Below are 24,466 nucleotides of genomic sequence, written 5' to 3' on the forward strand. Positions count from 1 at the left end.
TTATAATTATGAACGGCCTAATATAAGAAGTTTTTGGCACAACACTACATAAGTTTTTCTCCCCCCCCCCCCCCCACTTTTTTTTTTTTTTTTGTGGGAAAAAATGTCTAAAGAAACCGTACAACCAATCCTCCAAGAATACAACCCGATATAAGGTGTTACATGCATTTTTGTCATTTTTAATTACTAATGAAATTAACTTGCAAATAATTTTTATCTCATGATAATAAAGTTATGATCATTATGTATGTGCATATTAAATGGTTTTTAAACTCTAAATGATGATAGTTGTTTTTATCATTATTATAAGCATGTTGTGAGTTGTTCCTCAATCTATCTGTAACTTATTTTTTGCTTTAATTCTTTTCTTTTTGATTGGACATAAAGTACATATACAATACTGATCAGTGTCTAAATTTGGAACTCTACCAATGTTGTATAAGATTTCAGTTTCCTGCAAAATATAGTTAAGTTTTTTCTTTTATTAAATTTCCTACCATATAGTATTAAATAAGTTTTTCCATTAACATAAATTAATTTTTATACATTTTTAAATTATAATACAAGTGATCTAGAACCTCAATTAATGACCTCAACCGCTACCACAAGAGAAATTCAAGGTCCTCCACACCTATCTCTCTTTGATGATCAATTACAATTTTTCCCCCTTCTTGTATTGCTATTTTGGATTCATATTAGAATTAATCCATTATTATTGAAGAAAACAAAGATTAATTAGAAGATAATGCCACCTATTTTTCGCTCAAATCCAGCTCAAACGCTATTTCTTTATTTATTTTTTTCCTTTCCTCTCAATGCATTAATCTTTTTGCTGTATCCTAATAATCACAACAACAAAACTAGCTTCAATTCTTTTCTATCTTTCAATTCCATCTGAATTAATTACTAATAAATCACCCAAAAAAAAAAAAAATCTCCTCTATAAATATCCATAACATATTCCAACTCTCTCTCTCATATCTTTGCGGGTCATTTTTTCTTGACCACCAAGGAAAAAAAAAAGATGAGAGGGAAGGAGGAGCTCCAGTCGGGTATTTACGGCCCGTCATCACCGTACGGCAATGGTTTATATGCGTTTAACCTGGAAACAAATGCCGGCCGTAGCTCAGCCGCCAATGGCTTGAACCATATGGATGATCACCACCACCACCGCCACCATAATTATTATAATAAAACATCATCGACCACATTGCCACCGCCCCCAGTTGCGTATAGCATTAGTAAAAGTAATAATAAAAATAACCGGCAGTCATGGGAGATAAACGAACGGGAATCAAAGAGACAACGGCGAGTCGCCAAGTATAATATCTATACGGTTGAATCCAAGATGAAGTCGTCTATACGGAATAGTTTTCGCTGGTTCAAGTCCAAATTACTTGGCTAGATAGAGATATATAGCGCATGGCAGGCAGAGAAGAAAAATTAAACAAGGAAAAAAAAAAAAAAAAGGTTATGTATTTTCCTTTTTCTTTTTTTTTCTTTTTTTTATTCGGTGAATGTTTTGTATTTTTTTATCTTAGGCGTTAATTGATGTTGATCTTCCATTACATATGCAAAATATTGTTATTTTTCTCTGTGTTTTCAAAGTTTTTAAAATGAGGAAAAAAAATTTAGAGAAAGCTCATTTTATTTTATTTTATTTAATGAGAGAGGTAGAGCTTAATTTGAGACGTATGTTTTGGGGAAAAATATATATATATATATATATATTATTTTCTTGCATGCAATATCAATGTTATACAAGAAAAGTTCTTCAAAGCATAGATACCTTATAATTGTTTAACAAAGTTTCTTGGCTTTCATTCGGTAATCTTTCTGCTTATTGGGTTTTGAAAAAGTTATAATAAAAATGTTGTAATCTAAATAATGTATGGAATATATATACTCAGAAAATCAACTAAACTCATGATTTGCTCCATATTCAACTCTTTATTAAATTCCTACTTTGTTGTGATGACAAAACAAAACAAAATAAAATAAAATAAACTCTTTAAATTTATAACATTTTTTCCCCCAAACAACAATTCCTATGGTGGAAATTTATAAAACCTAGCTACCAACATTCGCTTGTATATATCAATGAATGGCCTCTATCTAGTATTGTGACAATGACCCATATATTCATTGCATAATAGATAGACTAATTTTAAGATATATATATATATATATATATCTATAAATTTTATATAAATTTCTGTAATTTATAATGCGTTATTAATATGCAATGCCAATGCAAATAATGTTGTGGAGCATGCAGATAATTATTAATAAAAAATAGAAAGAGTTGTCTACCATTCCATAAAATTAATATATCAAAGAAAACTTTTAATAAAGTAGCTTATATCATTATATTTTTAAGACAAGAAAGAAATTATACTCGGAAAATCAAATATATGTTTTATAGTTAAATTAGCTACTTATAATTAGGATTTATTTTCTACACCAAAACAAAGAAAGAAAGAGGAGAAAGAGAACTAAATCAAGGGCGGAACCAGATGCTCTGTTTGGAGGCGAAAATATAAAAGTAAAAAAAAAAAAAAATATATATATATATATATATAATTTTTTGCTTGTATAATATTTAATATCAAATCATATTCTTATAAAATAATTACAAAATATATAAAAATAATAATTATGGTAAAAAATAAAATGATTAAAGAAATACATAATATATATTATTAAAATGATTTACAAAATTAAAATAATACTTTAACAATGTTGTTAATATTTTTAAAAAATATTATTCATTGTAATAAGAAGTTCTCAAAGTGTTAATTATCAAAAGAATTTGAAAGAAATGAACTATATTATAAGAATTGATTTTTCCATCAAATTGAATCGTTAAGTTACTATTTAAAGAGCTCAAGTTTAATAACAAAAAAGAGCTCTACGTAATTTTATCCAGCAAAAATGTTATTCATCATCATTCACTGTCTGTAGTTATCTTGATTCTATAAATATTGTAAGGATGCAATTAGCCAAGTTTACAAATATCATACTTTTTTATTTTCTTCTATCCAAATTTGAATCTATGCTAAGTCGACAGAGCTATTAATTATAAAAAAAAAAAAATTCTATAAATATTGTGGTTATTTCTTCTCCATAATAAAAATTTATTTTTTAAAAAAGTTAAAAAGATTTTGTCTTATTTTTATAAAGAATTTGTCAATTATGCAAGCTTGGTTCCAATTCCATGATGAAGTCTAAAAGAGAAGATCAAGAAGGCAGATGTATTGGTCACTAAAATACATGCGCAGCACCATAGTTTGTTCTTGGCATGAGAAAATTGAAGCTCCCCGTTTCGCGATCCGTCATTTAAGTATTTGACTAGGGAAGTCTAATATCACCTTCCAAACCCAAGACCTATTTCTCTGTCCCTCCCTTTAGATGACACGTGCCCCAACAACGTCTTTTCACTTATTCAACACAGAGCACAAATTCTACATCCTACCTAAATACAGACAGGAAACAGACAGATAGACCCCAAAGCAATTTAAAGGACGCGTGTCCTTGTTTGATTGAATGTTACACAAACGAGACGGACACCTACGGTAACTGAATCATAATCTTTCACCACTCAAACTCCTCGGTTTGGAATTTGAAATCGAGCCCTCTCCAAAGAGACGTTATAACCTTTTTAACCTTTTCCCACAAACAATAACTATTTTTCAAAAAAAATTAAAATTTTATTTTATTTTTTTTCAAAAAAAATAAAAAATAAATAAGTCTTGCTCGTTGTTTCTCAATTTAATGCTTGAACTAAATAGAGCCTCACACTCTTTTCATTCACTGTGCTCTCTCTCTCTCTCGCTCTCTCTCTCTGACTCTGACCCCAAACATTAATTTCAAATAAAGATTTGTCATATTTTCATTGTTACTTAAAATCCTCTGCAAAATCTTAATTGTTTGTGGCAGATAACCCTAATCCATTAACAGTTTTTCTGGTGTAGTTCAAGGAAGGAGACGATCCGGAGGCTTAGCTGGTGTTGCCCAGTGTTTTCATGTAAGATTTTGATTTTTTTTTCTTTCTCAGATTTGGTTTTTGTTTTTATTTATGATTCGTGTTTAATTTGTTGAATCAAGCTTTTGCTTTCTCTTTTTGGGGTAAAAAATAAAACTTTGTTTTAATTTTTTTAATTTTAATTTTATTTTTTTTTGGGGGGAAGTGGGGGGTGGGGTGGGGTTTCTTTTATTTGGGCGCTGATTGGTTGCTGAGAAAATGTGGGAAAATTGTATGGGTTTAGCGTTCGTGAATGTTGTTGTAGCGAAGATATAGATTGTTGGACTGCTAGTTCAGCCTCATTGGTCCAATTTAGTTAGAGCTTTCGGGGACCTATATATTGACTGGAATGGATTTCGATTTGAATTGGTTGCATAAAGCATTCAAAAGTTTTGTTTTTTCGCAGCATTATGTGGAAGGTTTATGCTTAACCTCATGCTTGAATTTTTCAAATAATTAGATTTTGGAACTTGTTTGAACTGAATGGGTAATGCAATTTGTTAAGTCCTTTCTTTTAAATTTTATTTATAATGTCAGGTGCTTGAATTTGAATTTATCAAATCGGGTATGTTTAGAGATATGGGAGGGTTATTAGTAATCTAGATCATGGTATTATGGAGCCTTAACGTTGTTGGTGCCAATAACAGGGTGGTGATTTCTGGTCACAAGTTACTGCTTTGGTAGTCGTACTCGTAGATAAAATTGAACTGGTTTAACTAGTCATGAAACTTGAGGTAGTTTAATCAGATCAATATCAACTCCAATTTCCATCATAGTCTTCCCTAATTAGAGGGGTGGTAAATCTTCATCATGTAACAAATATTAGTAGTTTGTGGATTATAACTAATATATATAATTTCTTATGATGCCTTACTTGAAAAGGACACGACCAACTCAGAGAATGATTATGCATATTAGTGGTCGCTACTATGTAGGACTTCAAATGTATCCATCACAGTTTTACAGAGATGGCTAGAGGTATGATAGTACCATAAAGATTTATAATTTTATTTCTTTCTTTTTGATCAAGTTGCAGACAATCTTCATCCCTGAATAGAATGCATCTTCCTTGTCACATTCTACCCTGCTAAGTGTTAAAGTTCTTGCTTCTAGAAATATGGGGGTTGAGAAAGAAGGTTCTAAAAATGGAGCAGGTTATGTTGGGGGTTTCTTTCATCTCTTTGACTGGAAAGCAAAATCGAGGAAAAAATTATTCTCAAGCAAGTCAGACTTACTAGGTACATTTAGAAATCAAATAGTGTTTGTTTTAGGTTTATGTTTCAGTATTCTATATGCTGTTGGTCTTTTCATGATGGTTTTGTATTTTAATTTTTCCTTCTTTTTTATTTGGTAGAGCATTCTAAACAGGGAAAGAGATATGACAGCAACTTGCCAACTACGCGGCTACATCTGGTCAGAATTTGGTGGTCATTTTATTTATTGTTTATTATATTACTCAATTAGATTAACTTGACAATTTCTGATTATTGTTTCTGCAGATGGATGAGGATGAAACTGGAGCAGGATCGAGTATCAAAGGAAGCACTGAGCATAGTTGTGCTTCGTCAGTTACAGATGAAGAAGGATGTGGCACTCGGGCCCCTAGTGTAGTGGCAAGGCTTATGGGATTAGACACGTTACCCCCTTCCAATTTTCAGGAGCCGTACTCAACCCCATTTTTTGATACTCAATCTCTTCGAGATGCTCACTACCACAGGAAGAACTTTGATTATTATCATGATCATCAGGTTATGTATTCTGGAAACATGCTTAATAAGATGGATGGGCAAAATTCCATGAACTTTGTTGAGTCAAAGCCTCAAAAGACAATAAGCAGGCCAATTGAGAAGTTTCAAACTGAAACTTTGCCTCCTAAATCAGCGAAGTCAATTCCAATAACACACCATAAACTTTTGTCTCCTATCAAGAATCCTGGTTTTATTCCAACTAAGAATGCTGCTCACATAATGGAAGCTGCCGCAAAGATTATTGAGCCTGGCCCCCAAGCTACTGCCAAGGGAAAAATGCCTCTGGTAGGATCTTCTTCAGCCCCCCTGAAGGTTCACGCTCTGAAAGAGAAGGCGGAGGCTACGCAAAAAGTGTCTGTTGGTTCTTCAGTAGCACTTAAAGTTCGAGACTTAAAAGAGAAAGTGGAAAATGCTCATAGAACGTCCAAACCTTCTGAAACTTCTCGTAGGCCAGTAGAGTCTAATGCTGCCAGGTATCTCAAGGGACAGTCTTTGAACAAAAGTTGGAATGGATCTATGGAAACTCCATTTAGGACTTTTCCTAATAAAGAAGAAGGTTCTTCTGGCTTAAAGAACAAAGGAAGGTCCATTTCACTTGCTATCCAAGCAAAGGTCAATGTTCAAAGAAGAGAAGGTCTAAATCCAAGTATTAGTAGAAGTGATGTGGGCCAGAGAGAACAGGGTGAGGTTAAGTCAAGCCAGCCCTTTAGGAGGCAACCAAATGTTCAAAAGAATTTGCATAAGAAATCATCTTCTCAAAATGCATCTGGTGTTCTTCGACAAAACAATCAGAAACAGAATTGCCTAATTGATAAAGACAAACTAACTTCAAAGCCCTTGGTTTCAAACCCACAGGGAAGGAAACTAATGTCTGGGGATTCTTCTGTTGGACGTCACAAAACCTCAAACAGAAGTAATGTGAGCTCCAGAACTGGATCCAGGAAGTCAGGCTTAGAGACAACTGATAGTGAAAGTAGCACTAGGACTCTTCCCAGAAAAAAAAGATCAATAAATGGAGATTTTCACTTTAATAGAAGTCGGGGTGATGATAGTACCTTGAATGACAAAAATCAGAAGCCAGCAAAATCTAATCCAGTTATTGACAATCCCTATAGTTGGGCCGATGAAAATCGAAAGAAAGGCATTGATGTTGTTTCCTTTACATTCACGGCCCCACTTGCAAGACCACTACCTAGTTCTGAGATTTCTAGTCAGGTTACACAGAGAAAGTCTAGTCTTTCTGTGGATCACCGAGGTAAAAGAGTGTTGCTCGATTCAGATGGTATGAAGTTATCATCACTGGGGTACAATGTGATTGGAGGTGATGCTTTGAGTATGCTTTTGGAAGAAAAGTTAAGGGAATTAACTTATGGGCTTGAGTCATCTAGTCATGAAACTGCCAAAGTAGGGCCAGCTTCAGGTTTGGCATCACATTTAGAAAATATGATACCTACTCTTGATGTTGGTGCTACTCCAAGGATAAATGAGCAGAGAGACCAGCATGTAGTGGTCAAAGACAAGTCAGGAGGCTATAACTTTGACTTTTCCTCTACTGATCATGCTGCATTCAGATTCAAACAAAAGTTTCAGGTATATGCCTCTAGTTTTATTAATTCTCTGAAATTCCTATCGAATATTCTTTACATGTATATACATATATATTAATTTAAATTGAAGAATTATAGGTGTGCTAGACAACTTCACCAAGCTGCATCCTCTAATGTCAGTTTGTGAAAATCTCCTATGACGCTTAATTGTGTAGCACAAACAACTAGTCTGCTAGTTTGTCAGTCCCCTTTGTGGAAATTAGCTGCCTCATTTCGTAAAGTATCTACTACGTTACTTCATAGTTCATACCATGCATATCTGTTTTCTGTTTGTGAATATTTGAGAATAGGATGAGCATTTTACTATTAAGAATATGCTTTTCTGTTCCTGTGCCAGATAACTGTTCCATAGCAATCTTTTATTACAATGACAACCTAGTTAAGAGGTTCACTAGTAACTTTGAGTTATGGCATTCAATAGTGATTGAACTACTGCTAAGCAGAGCTTTTTATGCCGATGTTGTATTGCAAACAGTGTTTAAACAGGATTCAAACATGATAAATAAACTGGATTTAAACTCATATTGTTGCAATAGCAATCAACTTTTTATTACTACAACAACCAAGTTAAGAGGTTCATTAATAACTTCGAGTTATGCCATTCAACAGTTATTGCACTAGTGCTTAGCAGAGTTTTTTATACTAATGTTGTATTGGAAACAGTTTTTTACATATTTTTTTTCACCTTGTGCCAATCTTGAGTGAAGTGGGTTGGTTTTTTCATAACGGTTGCTTGGTATATGCTTTATTTTGATCGGTTTCGTGCAAAAAGCACTCTATGCGTCTCTTGCTTAATATTCTTATAATGGCAATGTTGTATATCACTAATTGCACCTGACACAGCTACAACATTTTCAGGGAGTTGACAAGTTAGATGAATATAGCAACGGTCATTTTGAAGCTGTGAAATTGGATAGTTGCCGACATCCTAGTCCAGTTTCTATTTTGGAACCTTCTCTTTCAAATGAAAGTTATGATTCTTCAGTAAGCACAGACAGTAACAGCACTGAAGGTACAACCAACAGTTAATTATAATTCAGACTGTTTTTACTTTTATGAAACTGGTCTTTTGGAATTGCTGAAGTGCTTTAACTTATATTCAGGAAGCAAGTTGTGCTCATCTGTTCAAGCTCAAGATGTTCATGGTTTGAGTTTTCCAAAGAAGTTACTCTCAGTAGAAGCTGATACCGAGCTGTCAGATTCAGCTTCTTCGACATCTTTTGGTTTTATTGCAAGGAAGCATGCATCCATGATCAGTGTGCCTGATCCTGTGAGATCAATTGAGTGGGAACTAGCTTATGTGAAGGAGATATTATGCAATGTGGAATTGATGTTTAAAGACTTTTCCTTGGGTCGTGTTCGTGATGTTATAAATCCTCATCTCTTCAACTTGTTGGAGAGTAGAAAAGGAGAAAGTGATTGTGGCGAGTCTAGGCTGAGACGGAAGGTGTTATTTGACTGTGTGAGAGAATGCTTGGACTTGAGATGCAGGCGTTACGTAGGTGGGGGATTCAGGATGTGGGTGAAAGGGGTAGCAATGGTGGGAAGAAAAGAGTGGTTAGCTGAAGAAGTGTATAAAGAAATCTCAGGTTGGAAAGGCATGGGAGATGCAATGGTGGATGAGCTTGTGGACAAGGACATGAGTAGCCAATTTGGAAGGTGGCTGGACTTTGAAGAGGATGAATTTGTACTGGGGGTAGAGGTTGAGGCTCAAATATTTAATTCACTGATTGATGAAATTGTGGCTGATGCAATTCAATTTTAATGCTTGAGGCATGGTCATTCTTACCCCCCAGTTTATGTAATTACCCTCATTTATGTCTCTCTTGGGGGTTCTTGTAATTGTTGCATTCTTGATATTGTAATTCTGAGTTATCAATGTGATTGGAAAATGCTGCTTTTATTTTCTCTCTTGAGTGGCAAGTCAATAATTAATATTTTTCCTTCATAGTAGCTTTTCGCTAGTCTCTTAATTTTGCCTTCATACTGCTATTGAAGATTTTTCATAAGATAATATAATTATGATTTAAGCCATCTTGACTTGATTTTCAGGCCAGGTCATGGGTTCAAACCAGGAAATGGCCATTCTTCCTCTAATAGCCAAGCATGAGAGATCCGGCATTAATCTCTAACGAACTTATCACTAAAGTCATTTTCTTTCATATTCTGGAGTTCCAAAGAAAGTGAGGGTTTAATTATGTGCATATTTAGCCTCACATTTGACTCCCTTCCGCCCCCACCCACGCAAACACAAGAAATGGTTTAACCATGGGATACCGTGTCTAATGGTTCTTATGGACCATACATCGAAGACAAATTGTTCCAATCCATCGGCTAACGGGTAGGTGAAGAGGGAAATTACAAAACTGACATTGCCATTAGTTACAAAATTACAAAAGGGACTTTTAAGGACATATTAAAGCTTGATAAAAAAACAAAGCTAGAAAGGATTTTTTTTTTAATAAAAAAAAAACAACTAATTATTTATACAAAGAAAACTCATCATTGCAGAGACATACTGGAGATTTCGACGTCTGGGACTCTTTAGTCAACATGAGAAGTGCTAAGAACAAACCATCTTTGATTTATGGGTCAATAGTAATACATTCAGTATATGCTACTGCCACTTTCCCACAAAGAAGACAATCTTTCCCCTTCATCTGAAAATTCCCATTCATTATTATGGACTTGATTATTAGTATTACTACTACTATTATTATTATTATTATTATTATTATAATTACTAGCACCACTCCATGCCCAACTAAGCCATTCATCACCAAACCCTATTGCTTCTGCAGAGCAAGTCTGCCAATCCACATTCTCTGCATATGATCTCAATACACTAGCATTATCATTGTTCTCCCTAATTGCTTGATATCCACTAATCTGAGCCATTTCCTCTTTACCCATGACCACCAGTCCATTATTTCCTCTTCCTTCACTTAGACTATTAATCTTGGCACCCCCATTTTCTCTCTGCTCCTTAAGGGTTATATTCCCACTTGAATTTACAGCCCTACCTTCAAGAACATAATTAAGGTGCATTATTTCTCTATCTAGCCATTCATCTGGTCCCAAAACCTCCTTTTCTCCATTTCTGTTTCCACGTAAAACACTTCCAGGACTAGTTGTTTTTCCTTTACCTGCAGGGTTTAGATTTATAAACTCTCCCTTATTAATATTACTGCCTATTATTCTAGAGTTACTGCTATCTAAACAGTAACTTGCAGGCACACCAATTAGGTTTCTAACACCCTCGTTTTGTTTGATCCCCCAAGGCTCAAAACCCATTAAATGGCTCTGTTGGTGATCAACCACAACTGCTTGTCCTGGTGTGGAACTAGGAAGAGTTGATGAGGTGGTTTCTGTAGTAGATGGTTGAAGAACCCCATTTCTTGTTATGCCGGTACTTTCAGGCATTAATCCTGCTTTAGTAAGTGGGATTGAATTTTTGATGTTGTTTTTCATGGCTGATCTGCTTGTTCTTCCTCTGCCACCTCTACGCTTCGATGCAGCTATCTTGGCCACATTCATGATGGTGGTGGACAAAGGTTCATTTCCAAGCTTGGTGAAGCTGTAGATTTTCCTACTCAGATGAGAGTTCCAGTAGTTCTTTATTTCATTATCTGTTCGCCCCGGTAAATGCCCAGCTATCAATGACCACCTACAAGAGAAACATAAAATTTTTTTCAACGTATATCACTAATTATTGCAGGCTTACAATAATGCATTAATTGGAGTAACTAGTTTTCTTATATAATAAGCTTTAACTTTTAAGCACAGATTTAATTGATGCGTCATGATAAACAATTTAATAAGACAGACAAGGATCCTTGTACGGTGAAGATTCATCAGTTGGTTCTAAGGCTGACCAAAACCTTCTAGGGGATTTTTGTCTCTTTTTTAGTGTTTTTATTTTTATCTGACCAGTAATAGGAGTTACTTCATCTTTAAAAATATATATACATATATATATTTTTTTACTTTATTTCTTTTATTTCTTTGTTATATTTTTAAATCAAGTGACCTCATATCATTAGTAGAGGGACGAAGACAGGAAACATGTAGCTAAAAGTCCAGATCAAACGAAACCCAATAAAATAGGAAATGTATAAGTGGTTTCCCTGCCCCACAAGCCAAAGGCAACATAGTTCAATAATTTCCATTTCTACCACGAAAAATGCACCCCTAGTGATAGCACGCCAAGTATTATGTGAAGTGCCAGAACCATGGACATGAGGCTTTTCTCCTCTTTTGCTTGTGGTCCTACTAAGCTTTCAAGTACTGAAAAAATCAATAGCAGGGTGATTTTTGCGAACCTTAAATTGGGGCATTTCAACCTTTGCAAATTGATATTATATATATATATATATAATTGAATGATAGATATTACGTTTCATGTGTATAAAAATAAATAAATAAATAAATAAAAGAATCTAGGAAAGCGATGTTAGAGTTATTATTTTTCATACTTCTTATGCAACTTGTGTGTATTTATAAGTAGATGCAAAAATATTACCAGATATATAGTACATGGTTCTTATGGGTTATCAACTATCACATTTTCGATCCAAATTGTACTTGGTTCATCGTGTATATATCATAGAGTCTCATTTCCCATCTCCTGGATGATGCAACTTTCCTACTCTTCTAGAGTTCTAAGGAGGAAGATTAGGAAAAAATAAAATAAAAATAAAGAAAAGAGACTGCTTCTGAATGAACTAATATGGTTGTTTTTGTTTTTTGTTTTTTTGTTTTTTTTTTTTTTTTTTTTTTTAATGACAAAAACTGCATGATCATCAGGTGGTGGATTCCCACCTTCCAGAAGATGTTTTACGTATAAAAGGTTTATCTACAAACAGAAGGTGGTCAAATATATATATATATATATATATGGTTCTAGATATATATATATATATATATATATATATTTATACACATACATACATGCAGTATGTGTTTAAAAGAAAAAAAAAAAATGGTACCTGTTTCCTATGGCGTTGTGTAGCTTAACAATGGTTTCCTCCTCTTCTGTAGTGATATTTCCCCTCTTCAAGTCAGCCCTTAGATAATTTATCCATCTTAGTCTGCAACTCTTCCCACACCTTAGCAACCCTTTTACAAACAAACCAATATTCACACGAACATCATCTACATATAATTTTATTCTACTGGACGTTGTCGCCCAAAGCATGCTTGGCGTCAGCGTCCTATTACTGATAATAGGATGTGGGCGTTCATGACCTTTTACCGATAATAGGACATTGACGCTCAGCGTAATCTGAATATGAGCAAAGTAATTTAAGAAACAAAACCATCTCGTTTCAACGTATATGTTTTCGGTTTTTTAATCTGTACCTGCATTCTTGGGTAAAGATCTCCAAGAGCCTTCACCATGTTCTTGAATATACCTGGTCAAGATTTCATCTTCTTCCGCTGTCCATCTTCCTTTCTTTAGCCCAAGTTTCTCACAGCATGGTGTTCTTCCCATGATCTCTAGCTATAGTTAGAAGCTATAATAGACTCTCAAAACTAAAAAGAGAGATAGAGAAAAGACAGAGAGTCAATGAGACAAGTACCCTGATTCAGTGGAAAAGCCAGTACGGGTTCTCAAGTTCGTGTCCAATACACTTTGTATAGATTTAGAAAGAGATGATGATGATGTAGACGTATGAACGGTGCCTAAGGCTGCTTCGTGTCCTGATAGACTAATTAAGCTAATATTTTCCTACTTTGCCTTTACTAAATCCACGTCAGACAATTCTTTCTTTCTCAACTGTGGTCCCATCATTATCTGTAGTTCACTACCACAAACTAAAACTTGGTCCACTCAGTAATTGACCTCTAAATATTGGTAGTTACAAAAACTTTGAATTTATTTATTTTGGTATAGAAGAATAGTCTCTCATTCTTATTGTAAAAGATTTTGTGTGTGTCACATTCATTTTGTTCCCAAGAATAAATATTACAATTACAATGGGTCGGTTTTCCTGTTATGGGGATCTTATGCTAAATAAGTTTTCCAGAATATGACAGGAATTCTCGTTCAAAAAAAGATGTTGGAATTAAAAGTGAATAAAAAAATCCCTCAAAAAAGTTAAAAAATTCAAACTGGGTAATTTAATGTGTCATAACTTTTCCAACACAATGATAAGGACATAATTTAAGGGACAAAAAGGATATATACTAATCATTCAACTAGCTACTACAAAAATGGGGCATAGAAAGCCCTTGGTGTAAGGTACCCCAGCTTTTATTTTTCTCATCTAACTTTAGGGACAAGTCCCAAAAACCCAATAAAAGTGCCCTGCAAAAAGTTCTTCAACATATAGACGTAGGGCAGGTTTTGGACCCTGTCAAAACCTGCCAAAGTCCAGTGAAAAAGCTGAGCAAATAAGCACTTCAAAATTACCAGTCCCACCTAAATTCTATCTGCAATACTACCATATTCCTGCAAGCTAATAAGTAGAGTCCCTATATTCTCTCCAAAAAGTGTCCTCTACTTGTCCCACCTCTAAATTATGCAGTTGAATTTTGCTGTCTCTGACAGCTCCTTGTTAGATTAGATAAAACTCACGGTTTTGTTAGATTCTTTTCTACTCAATAATACAAGTGGAAATATATACATATATCCTCCAAATAAATCCTAAAATTTCTATAAATTACTCTTTCCAAATTAGCTACTTGTTTCTCACTACAGCTGCTGTTCCTAGTCTAAATCTTAAGTTTATAAAGCAGAATGTGTATTGTCTTTGTTAATTATCCTGAGGGTGTGAAACCAAATTAAGTACTTTCGAAACGTGAAGTCGCTTTTGTGCATATGAATATATAGAAGGACGACATTTATGTACCATGCATATATATATATATATATATATATTGTAGTGACAGGTTTATTCGACAGACGAAAATTTGGACCGTCCGATCCAACTTTATTCAATCAGAATGTCAATATCGATTTCTTGATGGACAATAAATTTGATCTCGTGGACTGTTTAAGAAGGCAAAAACCGGACATGGGTCCAAATTTTTTCTCCTCCAACGTATATCTTTTATTAATGTAAGCTCGAACTCTCTGTGCAACAAGGCAGAGGAAGGGAAAAGGACAATATTTTTGTGTTGCTACCGACCCTTTTCTTCAGTAATTGCTCTGCCATTTCTACTTACTATGCATATTGTCACCCAACTATAAGGTACTATGTGTAGCTCTGCCATTAAACCCTCTGTTTTTTTTTTTTTTTTTCCTTCAAAAGTACTACTTTTTTTTTTTTTCATCATTGAAACTGATCAGTGAGAGAAAAAAATCCGAACCCCATTTTAGATATTTTCATCAAAAGAATCCATATATTTATCCAACCCAACTACCAGCGACCGAAGTGGGTTTAACATGTGCAATGTGACCGTCCTTTCTTTACAGAAACAAGTACTATGTTTTGAATGGAAGCTGTAACATGCTCAGAAGTAGTCAGTGCGAAGTACTATGGCACAGGGAAAATTTAAAGGAGGAACAGAATTTTGTTACGAGGTACAGGTAACACTGAAAAAGAGTGTCCGTACATTGGCTTTTAATTTTGTGTGAAAATGAGTGATGGTGAACAAAGCATATTATGTGTTAAGTCGGTGTTTAAAACAGGGATTTTATGTTTAGATGATGTGGGAAATATTGGGTTTTTTTCAAAACCAATTTCGCGTCAATAAATGCAAAATGGCCCTCACGGTATATGTTGAGCGCTACACCTGGCTGATATAGAGGGAAGACTTGAAGATTGAAAAGGACACGGGCAAAATTATTTTTAAAGCGTATAATTACTTAAAAAGTTTCTGGAGGTCATTTTACTATATTTTGTCTTGATTAAATCTCTTTATTGAGAGCTCTAAAATGGAAAAGAAAATCCTATGTATGCTCACTCCAAAATCAATCCTTGTCCTTACCATGTTTTGCTAATGACAGAATGAGAATAATTAAAGTGGCAATTCCACAACACAGCTTTAAGATTTCGTGATTTTTTCTTTTAAACAAATAAATTTGTAAATTATACCTTTAGAATGCACCCTTAGAATGCACTTCAGTCGAATCCAATACAGACACATTGAATTACATGGAATGACAATAGTAACATACGGCAATTAGGGTTCAATGTCTAAATATCTGGTCACCAACTAGCATCATGAGAAATCGACATGCGATCAATGTTCCCCAAAATGCAGTTATCATAATTAACCAGCTCAAATCTTCTAATATTTCGAAAAATTATTTTCATTTGCCCAACAACCACATGCTTGGGGAAAAGGCCAATGAAAGAAACGGCCTTCCAACTCTCAGCCAACCAAACTTAATTCATTTAGTAAAGCAATGCAAGAGCATGAAAACAACTTCAATGTTTAGATATCTAATAGCGTTACAAGTACCAAAATGTTCACTAAATATTTACCAAATAATATATCTTAAAAAATTATTGTTTGCATATTTATATAATTTAAATATAAAAAAGTAAACCTTTAAATTGATAAGGAAATTAAAAAAACAAATCAATTAAATGTTACTACATCATCTATAAAATAAATTTGGTAAACATTTGATAACTCTTAACATTGTTGCTAAACACACATGATGAAGTTATTACCTTTACAAAAGCAGTTCTAAATCCTGCATAAAGTTTCAAAATAAACGAAAACTTTAATTACATTCAACCCAATCTCTAGTCTTATATAATAAAGATTAACTTTGTTAATTGAAGCCGGAAGGAAATTTCATTCTAATAGTTGGATATACAATAGAAGTATGCCCTCTATTAGATCATAAAGGTTCCTATTCATGAATCTGGACGATACTTCTGTCAGGCCAATGTAAATTTTAGGTACGCTGAATATACATATGTACCTTTTCTTTGTGAGAATTATCCTTCTTGGCAAATGCCATGAAAATTGATAAACATCTGGAATATCTCACCGAAGATCAACAACATCAAACTTTAAATTGGGATTTATATAGACATGAGAACAGTGCTCATAAATAGGATTTCCATCGGAAGGCTCTTCATGGGGGTGAAACCCACGTTGTTGACAATTTCGAATGACAGATACGCCACCTGGGTCAGACAGATGAAATATGCCATGGGGACTGCAAGTAGCAAGGGAGATGAGTTAGCATTACAACTAAAGGATGACAATATCAAAGTGCATTAAGTGCTATATATGTTTTCCCATTCATAAATATTTAATATCTCAAGCAGTTTAAGAAAATCCATCCATGCATCGTCTACAAACTCAGGTATGCTTTCAAGGAACAACCATATGACTTCAGTGATCAGCATGTTGCCACATGTTCAAGTTTCTTGGGTTCTGTCCACAGACTATTTTCCATGGTTGCTTGCCCACCTTTGGCATTAGAAGACATAAGTGGAACATCCAACAATCCAAGACAAAAGTTAAAAGAGAGAAGGATCCTTTCTTAACTCCTCTATTTCAGTTTTCATGAAATGCCACTATGACCACTCCAAAACCATGATGTGGTGCCACGTCGATAGAAATTTGTCGCATGTTAGACTAGTATGCATGGCTATTCTAACAAAAAGGAAAACTCAAAATCTGAAGAAGAAGAAGAAGCAGATCTATCACGACCTCTAAACATACCATTGCCTATTAATTTATGGCCAAAGAAAAGTAAGGGTCTTTGGCCTATGAATTTATGGCCAAAGAAAAGTAGGAGCTTTGGCACAACAAAATAAAAGCAAAACAATATAATGAGCAAGCAACAACAAAATGGCCGTAAACAGTTAATCCAGAAAGAACCAAGCAACAACCAAATGGCCATAAACAGTTAATCTCGATAACTAAGTTTATACCGAGTTCTTGGTCTGTGCCTCATCAACCGTTCGTCAAACATTTTTAGAAGAGTTAATTCCCATTATACAGGTTTCAAAAGTAAAAGTGTTACTTGCCTCATGGAATTTAAATTCCACATATCATTTCAAAAAGGTAAGAGGAAAACTCTTAATTGACTGGTAAATCAGATCTACCAGTAACTCCAAAAATGTAGAATGAAGACTTTCTATAAAGGGAGGAAGAAAGCAGTAGTAGGTGAAATAGTTTTATGTAATAATAAATTTTCAACCATCTTTTAAGAGATATAACAATTAAAGATATTCAAGTCGGGAAACTTTCACCTTTGCACAAAAGCCATTACTTTACATATAGATACAGGTAACTATATAAAGGCTACTTATACTAGAAGTGGAATAAATATTAAAATTATTTAAACTTGGTATATTATATAAATGATTATGTTAATTGTAGATTCCAGTCAAGAAAAAGAATGTTTTGTTTACTTCATATAAGTTATATTTCTAATGACCATATAGCCGAACTAAAGCCTACCTGGATGTATCTGTGGGAGCCATAACTATGGCAACTGCCTCTGGTAACATTATCTGAAAATAAATAATAAATAAATAAATAAATAATTCATAATTGCTTACAGTAAATGAATACTAAACGATATGACCATAGAGAATAAAAAGCAAAACATAAGAAAAAGCCATGTCCTGTTGAGTGAATCTTAAAAGTTTAAACTAGTCCTCCCAAGTCCTGGATGATGTCTTATGCTTGTCAGACTACATAAATAGTATCACGAGACAAGTGGCGTATAACAAGAACCGAGAAACCAATTTATATGTTTCACATCTAACCAACATAGATTTCCTATATTATTAGTTCAATCATTAATGCGTTAAGAGAATCTATATGTTGTGCTGACTGTTGACTTGTTCATTTTCATCAAATTAACTAAAAGATTATAATAATAAAATCTTCTCCCTTTGTCAGGAAGGAAACTAGCACCAAATACCTCTACATACATATACAAAAATGCGTATATATGCCTGCATATATACAAGCAGTACAGTGGTTGTTAGTTTACCTGGTATGAATAATGAGTGTGCAAATCAACTGATGACATGAAACAGGTCTGTGATGGGTGCGTCTGGAATTCAATATAAAAATAAGTGAGAAAATTTAATTAGAAAACCAAAAAATCTGCTTAACAGATAAAAATAGCCATAGAAATCCTACTCCTATTTCGATCGGATAAAAAAAAAAACGATCAAAAATGATTTCGTCAGACTTAAACCAAACTAAAATAACAAGAACAGGGGTTCGGACACCCCCCTACTACGTAAAAAGACCCGAGGTAAGGGGTTTTGATCCAGGGATTTTTCTCAACAAAGAAAAATTTAAATGATTATGGAAATTTAAAAAAAAAGGATGAGATCAATTCAGAAGTATTTTTTTTTATTTATTATTAATTCAATTTAAAACGGCTGGTTATGAACAAGCATAAATGCAACAACGTTTGCACTTCCTTTTCGTATTTTCCTCAAGCAGATGATCAATTACTGCTCCCAATTGCATACTTTAATTCACATTGCATGCCCTCCTTTTCATTTGCTTTCTCCAATGCATTTTGACTAGTAACACATTCAACCATTTCTTAATGCTGAATTTAGTTTTATTCTGTATAGTTTTCAAGCAATCTATATGAATTCATAGCTTGTGCCACACTGAACCAAAAAGGCAAATGATTTCTTTGAACTTGACAAGACCAGCCCCTCTGTTAAATGTAGCATGGGTATGTAGAAATGCAGTTATAAATAACAACAGCTCTCATATTTTCTAAAGCATGGGAATAAGACAAACAAGGCAAGCCGGCTTGATCCTGACCCATGTGGTCCCTAAGAGCCTGGAAATATATATTAATGTCACAACACCACTTATCCCAACCTCTAAAACTGATGAAGATAAGATAACATCAAGACATTACAAAACATTTCAAAAACTTTTATTCCCATATTTTCTTAAGCATGGGAATAAGACAAAAAAGGCTAGTCAGCTGGACCCTGACCCATATAGTCCCTAAGTGACCAGAAATATATTTCAATCTCATAACACCACTTATCCCAACTTCTAAAACTTATGAAGGTTGGAAAACATCAAGACATTACAAAACATTTTGGAAACTTTTGTTGACCATGCACTCCAATATGATTTTAAAACGAGCACAAGATTCATAGTGTTAAAATAATTCAATTCAACACAATTAGACAACAAATAATTAGCAGCCAAATTGGGTCCATTGCGAGACTTACATGAATCCACCCAAGAGGAAAAAGAGATAAACTGTCTTGAACTTCAAATATTTCTTCCTCATTCAATGTTTGACACTGAAATAAAAGGGATTCAATGTTATACTTCTTAATAGCATATAGGCACATAACTAAAAGAAATTAAAAGTTGCCTTTTTAAAATTGAGAAATACCAAAAACAAAACAGAGAACTTAGATGCAAACTTCTAGCATTCCAAGCCTAATCCACCAGCAAAACTATTTGACTAGCCATTTAGCCTAATAAAGTTATATTTACTCTAATTCATTCAAAGCAAAAATGATTTTCTTTACCCATGAACCTACATAAGGGATTATTATTACAAATTTAATGTTACACATATAAAGTACAATCTGATCACATAAATATCTAATAATAAAAAGAAACATTAACAGTTGAGAAAGAATAGAAAATTAATATTAAAAAAAATAAAAAATAAAAAAAAAAAAAAAAACCTTAAAATTGTAAACAGGAAGCATATATTTAGATGTTGAAATATCTTACCGAATCAGAAGTTGATTCTTGCTTGGGTATTATTAGTGTGCTGATGTGGAAAACCCTGTTTTTCTACAGCCATATGAATTTGAAAGTGTAAGAAACCAAGCATTCATCTTTGTCGCCCAGATCACCATTAATTCGATCATAAAGACAGTATCAATTTTGTTAGAGGATTAAAAGTAGTGACTTCTTACCAGTGAACCTGCAAGAACACCACAAGTTTCTAAATTCTTTTCTGTATTTGCTTGAGCTAATCTCAAGAAATCCTCCATCATTTTTACTGGCTGCAAAGTACATTCAAAATAACATGACATTTGGCAAATAAGCAAATAATCATCACAAGTCATCCAAAGAAAGGATCATTGTTTTTTCAAACATGAGAAAGAAAAATGATCAGCATAGGAAACTTACAACGTGTAGATGTTGATATGCATTAGAACTTGGCATCCCATCCTGAGAAGGTTTTGCAGGTCCAGGTCTTGGATCTGCAACTTTTGATGGTGGAATTGGAGCATGATCTTGTTGTACTCGAGCAAGAACAGGCGGTGGAGAAGGTTGATGGATATTACTTAACTGGAAAATATCTTCCCTCGCTTCATTAATAAATGCAGGGCATGAATCCTCAGCTGTATGTAGCCATCTGCCATCATCTAATGAGAGAACTGAATCCATTGTAGATTGAATTCCCCCTGAATTGCCATCTTTTACCACCGCAATATCACTTTGTCCAGCCTGATTCAGACTATTACAAAAGATGAAACAACGTAGAATATGTTAAAAGCAGCATCAATTTTAGAAGAAAGAGCCTTACAAAAAAGTTCAAGATTACAATTTGGTCCATGAAATATATCATAATGTGCTAACAGAAGAGTGCAAATATGCCAAACAAAATAAGTAAAAACTTTAGGATTTATAGAAAGATAAATGAGTTTTGCAGAAATCCTAACCTTGTGCTTTCTGCAGGAATTTCAATAGAGGTCAAGCCTACACTGCTCGGATACTGAACCTGTATTATTACACAAAAGTAGTAACAAGTTAATAGGGTGGGTTTCAAAAGTTAAGAAGAAGATATGGCTTAAAGACACAGAATAACTTACCTTAATCTCTGCAGTGGGTCCAAGCCACTGGCCTCGAAGACCATTTGGACCTAAAAATGAATGTCTAGACAAAGTATCCTTATTTGGAAGAGGTTTAATCGATCTGCATGTTTAAAGAAAAAACATTACGTATTTTTCATAGCACTACCTTACTAAATGCTGAGTTGTTTAGTGTTTTAGTTTGTGGCCTTCTTTCAATTAGAGCATAACTACAGTAAAGCATATATATGCTGCTAAAACAAAGACAAATAACACATAAGCCAAAGAGCACTAAAGAACTATGCCTGGGACTTGGGAGAAAAACAAAGTAAGAACATCAAAAGCACTATATATTAACTTAATAAGCACTTTGAGTTCAGGCCATCCCAAATCAAAAAACCATTGATAGAAACACAATGCTCTAAAGATAGAATAAAAAACAATGCTACCATGTTAAACTTATTGATTTGCCACATACTACAACTTATAGAAATTAAAAAATCTTGATCCACGTAAGACGAGGTTCTGACCGGCAGAAAGTATGGCTAAAATAAATGTGATATCATGTCACTATTGTATAAATCATAAACGTGCAACTACAATAATGCTCACAGCTTTTGGAACTGCTTGTCGATTAGCGTAGAATTTGATAAGACCAAGGATTGATCATTGTTATACTTCCAAGATGACTGTGTAGCCATGCTTGCAGGCTGCAAAAACATGTCATCATAGAATAAAATCAACGAAGTGCCCTCATAATAATGCAAGATAAAACTAAAGAATAAGACAAACAGACTGAAACACAGATTAAGTTCTCACAAATTTGTTATAACCTAAGAAGGTTTCTTACATTATTATTATTATTATTATCGAATAAAAAACAAAATGAAAACGAAGCAACACTATGACCAAGATCTTCTAAGTACACAATAGTAGAATAAAACAAATGACAAGCAGAATATTTAACCATTGATAAAACTTTATTTCATATCAACAATGTATCAACAGAACCTTATTGAGTCAAGATACCTGCTTAGAACTTATAGTTGGTAACCTTTTATTTACAGCAGGCCACTCTAAAGAAGAATTCTCTGAACTGTATAAAGTCCTTTCTGGGCCATCAAGTTGAGGCAGTTGAGTTCCAGCATGGCCCTTATTAAGTTCTCCCACTCTGCGATCAAATTCAGGCTTCAAAGATTCAAGCTCGTCTAGGACAGATATCAATTTCTGTAATGACAGATGATAGCCAAACGAAAACATTGTCAAGACATATTGAACATGCAAGAAACAGTAACTGAAAGTGTGGGGTATAACTTACCTTCCTATATAGTATTCTTTCTTTGGGTAGAACAGCTTGGTAATCTCGATGGTACGGTATAGTTTCAGATACCAAACTGGGAACAAAGTAAGAATAAATTAATTAATTAATTAATTTAAAGAAAAAAAAAAACAAAAAACAAAACTAGCTTATGCATCCACTATCACATATTTCCACAAGATGAAAATAGCTGCAAAGCAATATAATCCATACCTTGAAAATCTGAGAAGCATGATGTACAAATCTACAATATTTTTTTCCTCCCTGTATACATTGGCCTGGAAATAAAGGGAAATGATGACAACCCATATCAATAAGGACTTAATCTAAACACAAGAAAGGAGCTGCTACAAGATAAACACAGTAGGTGATACTAAAAATAGTCCATCAGTCCTATCAACAAGAAGAGAAACTCATAATAGCAAAATGTACATCCTAACTGATTGGCATTGGACGAAAAAGCTGAGTTTCTGATCAAGCCTAACTTCAATGTATTTTGGAACTGAAGTTTCTGATCAAGCCTAAATTCAATGTATTTCGGAAACAAACATAAAAATATTAAACACAAGTGAACAAGCAAAGAATTAAAAAACCTGCGTATTGTACACTCCCATTAAATATTATACATTTGTCTTTCATCATTCCCCCTCCCCCCCCCCCCCCCCCCCAAAAAAAAAAAAAAAAAAAGGGAAACGAAAAGAATTTGACTGTTAATGATAAACAAAAGCACCAATATTATCCAGTTTTATGAATCCATACAAAACCTGAAAAGCTACAAAGCTATTAAAAATCACATAATCATTAATTTTCTTTTTAAAGAACATATAGATATATATATATATATAAATTTGCAACCTTAATATAACTAGCACCAATTATTAACTCCTACAAAAAAATTACGACGATTTTGAAAATACGAATTGAAAAAGCAAAATTACAGAAGCGAGAAAAAATTAGAATTGGTAGTTAAAAAAAGATATAAACCTGTTTTAGAAGATTTTCCGCTATCCGATAGTAGAATCGGATATGAATCCGATTATCGACCTCCACTTTCCGAGCCATGGAGTTCACGTTGATCTTCACCATCTTCTTCTTCTTCTTCTTCTTCTTGTGGCTCGGCTGTAAATGCCAGAGCTCCTATGCTCCAAGTCAATTCTCCGGCAAGAGCCTTGTCGACGAGAACGTCGTTGAGAATTTGAGCGAGAGATCGAACGGGTACAGAGCGTGCCGATGAAGCAAAACGTGAGAAACTCGTCGTTTTGGGCCCGTTTGGGGGACTTGGAGCTGGAGACGAAATATTGAACTTTTTTTTCTTTTTCTTTTTTTTTCTTTTTTTTTTAATGTCGACATGGCGAAGTACAGAATGGCTCTAATTATATGCGGTAGTGGTCACGGATTACTATGGTTGGAGGGCTCTTTCCGACATTTCACCAGCAAATAAATAATTAAAATATATATATATATATATGACGGCTCCTCTGGTATAGTAATTTTATTTCTAGTTTTTCTTTTCTAGGATATTAAATATTAATACCTAATGCATCTTAAAATAAAATAATAAAATTACGAATTAACCCTCAACTTTTAATATGTGAAAAATAATAATACCAAAGTCATTAAATCAGAAGATATAAAATAATATTTTCAAGCAAAAAAGATATCAAATAATATTATTCGGTCTATTTTTTAGGGGGAAAAGGAAGTGTTAAACCAATAAACTTGCTGCAATATTTGTATTGTCAATTGAAGAACACACACTCAAAAAGTAAACAAGACAGAAAAAACCAATAAACAAAAGAATAAAACATAAACCACAAAACAAAACAAGGCTTATATGGCGGTTCAGAATGTATAACCATAACCATTCCTACATCCACTATTGACCATCGAGGATTCAGAAATATACACAGATTTTCTCAGCACTTTCTCACACACACTTATTTTTCTTCTTGCACCACTTCTCTATTGTAATTCCAGCAGCCTATCCTTCGTGGTTAAGCAAAACAAGGCAGCATTCTTCTTAATTCTACCTA

General features: G+C 33.8%; 3 protein-coding genes across 5 annotated transcripts; 1 reads left to right on the forward strand and 2 right to left on the reverse strand.

Annotated features, from left to right (window-relative positions):
* The first annotated feature begins 3,748 nt into the window (after positions 1 to 3,748).
* Positions 3,749 to 9,332, forward strand: LOC107433199 (uncharacterized). Of its 2 annotated transcripts, none has more exons than XM_060812960.1 (6): positions 3,749 to 4,027; positions 5,055 to 5,262; positions 5,379 to 5,437; positions 5,524 to 7,362; positions 8,238 to 8,391; positions 8,483 to 9,332. In XM_060812960.1, the coding sequence occupies exons 2-6, from the start codon at positions 5,142 to 5,144 to the stop codon at positions 9,142 to 9,144; spliced, it is 2,835 nt and encodes a 944-aa protein (XP_060668943.1). In that variant the 5' UTR covers positions 3,749 to 4,027; positions 5,055 to 5,141; the 3' UTR covers positions 9,145 to 9,332. The 2 variants fall into 2 exon arrangements, with proteins under 2 accessions (XP_060668943.1, XP_048321868.2); XM_048465911.2 differs by having other exon boundaries at positions 3,750 to 4,027; positions 5,061 to 5,262.
* Positions 9,333 to 9,783: 451 nt separating this feature from the next.
* LOC112488966 (transcription factor MYB14) lies at positions 9,784 to 12,935 on the reverse strand. Its single transcript, XM_025066858.3, has 3 exons — positions 12,741 to 12,935; positions 12,368 to 12,497; positions 9,784 to 11,046 (listed from the first exon to the last, which is right to left on the reverse strand). The coding sequence occupies exons 1-3, from the start codon at positions 12,871 to 12,873 to the stop codon at positions 9,987 to 9,989; spliced, it is 1,323 nt and encodes a 440-aa protein (XP_024922626.3). The 5' UTR covers positions 12,874 to 12,935; the 3' UTR covers positions 9,784 to 9,986.
* A 3,000-nt stretch (positions 12,936 to 15,935) lies between these two features.
* Positions 15,936 to 23,788, reverse strand: LOC107433270 (AMSH-like ubiquitin thioesterase 3). 2 transcript variants are annotated; one of them, XM_025066668.3, is made up of 14 exons: positions 23,418 to 23,787; positions 22,647 to 22,711; positions 22,434 to 22,509; positions 22,145 to 22,342; positions 21,728 to 21,825; positions 21,137 to 21,239; positions 20,987 to 21,045; positions 20,451 to 20,781; positions 20,234 to 20,323; positions 20,046 to 20,108; positions 19,526 to 19,600; positions 18,301 to 18,363; positions 17,760 to 17,812; positions 15,936 to 16,503 (listed from the first exon to the last, which is right to left on the reverse strand). In XM_025066668.3, exons 1-14 carry the CDS (start codon positions 23,517 to 23,519, stop codon positions 16,329 to 16,331), a joined length of 1,551 nt encoding a protein of 516 aa, XP_024922436.1. In that variant the 5' UTR covers positions 23,520 to 23,787; the 3' UTR covers positions 15,936 to 16,328. The 2 variants fall into 2 exon arrangements, with proteins under 2 accessions (XP_024922436.1, XP_060668724.1); XM_060812741.1 differs by lacking the exon at positions 18,301 to 18,363 and having other exon boundaries at positions 23,418 to 23,788.
* Positions 23,789 to 24,466: the final 678 nt, after the last annotated feature.

This window comes from Ziziphus jujuba, chromosome 11, assembly GCF_031755915.1.
Source record: "Ziziphus jujuba cultivar Dongzao chromosome 11, ASM3175591v1".
In the NCBI taxonomy this organism is placed as follows: Eukaryota; Viridiplantae; Streptophyta; class Magnoliopsida; order Rosales; family Rhamnaceae; genus Ziziphus; species Ziziphus jujuba.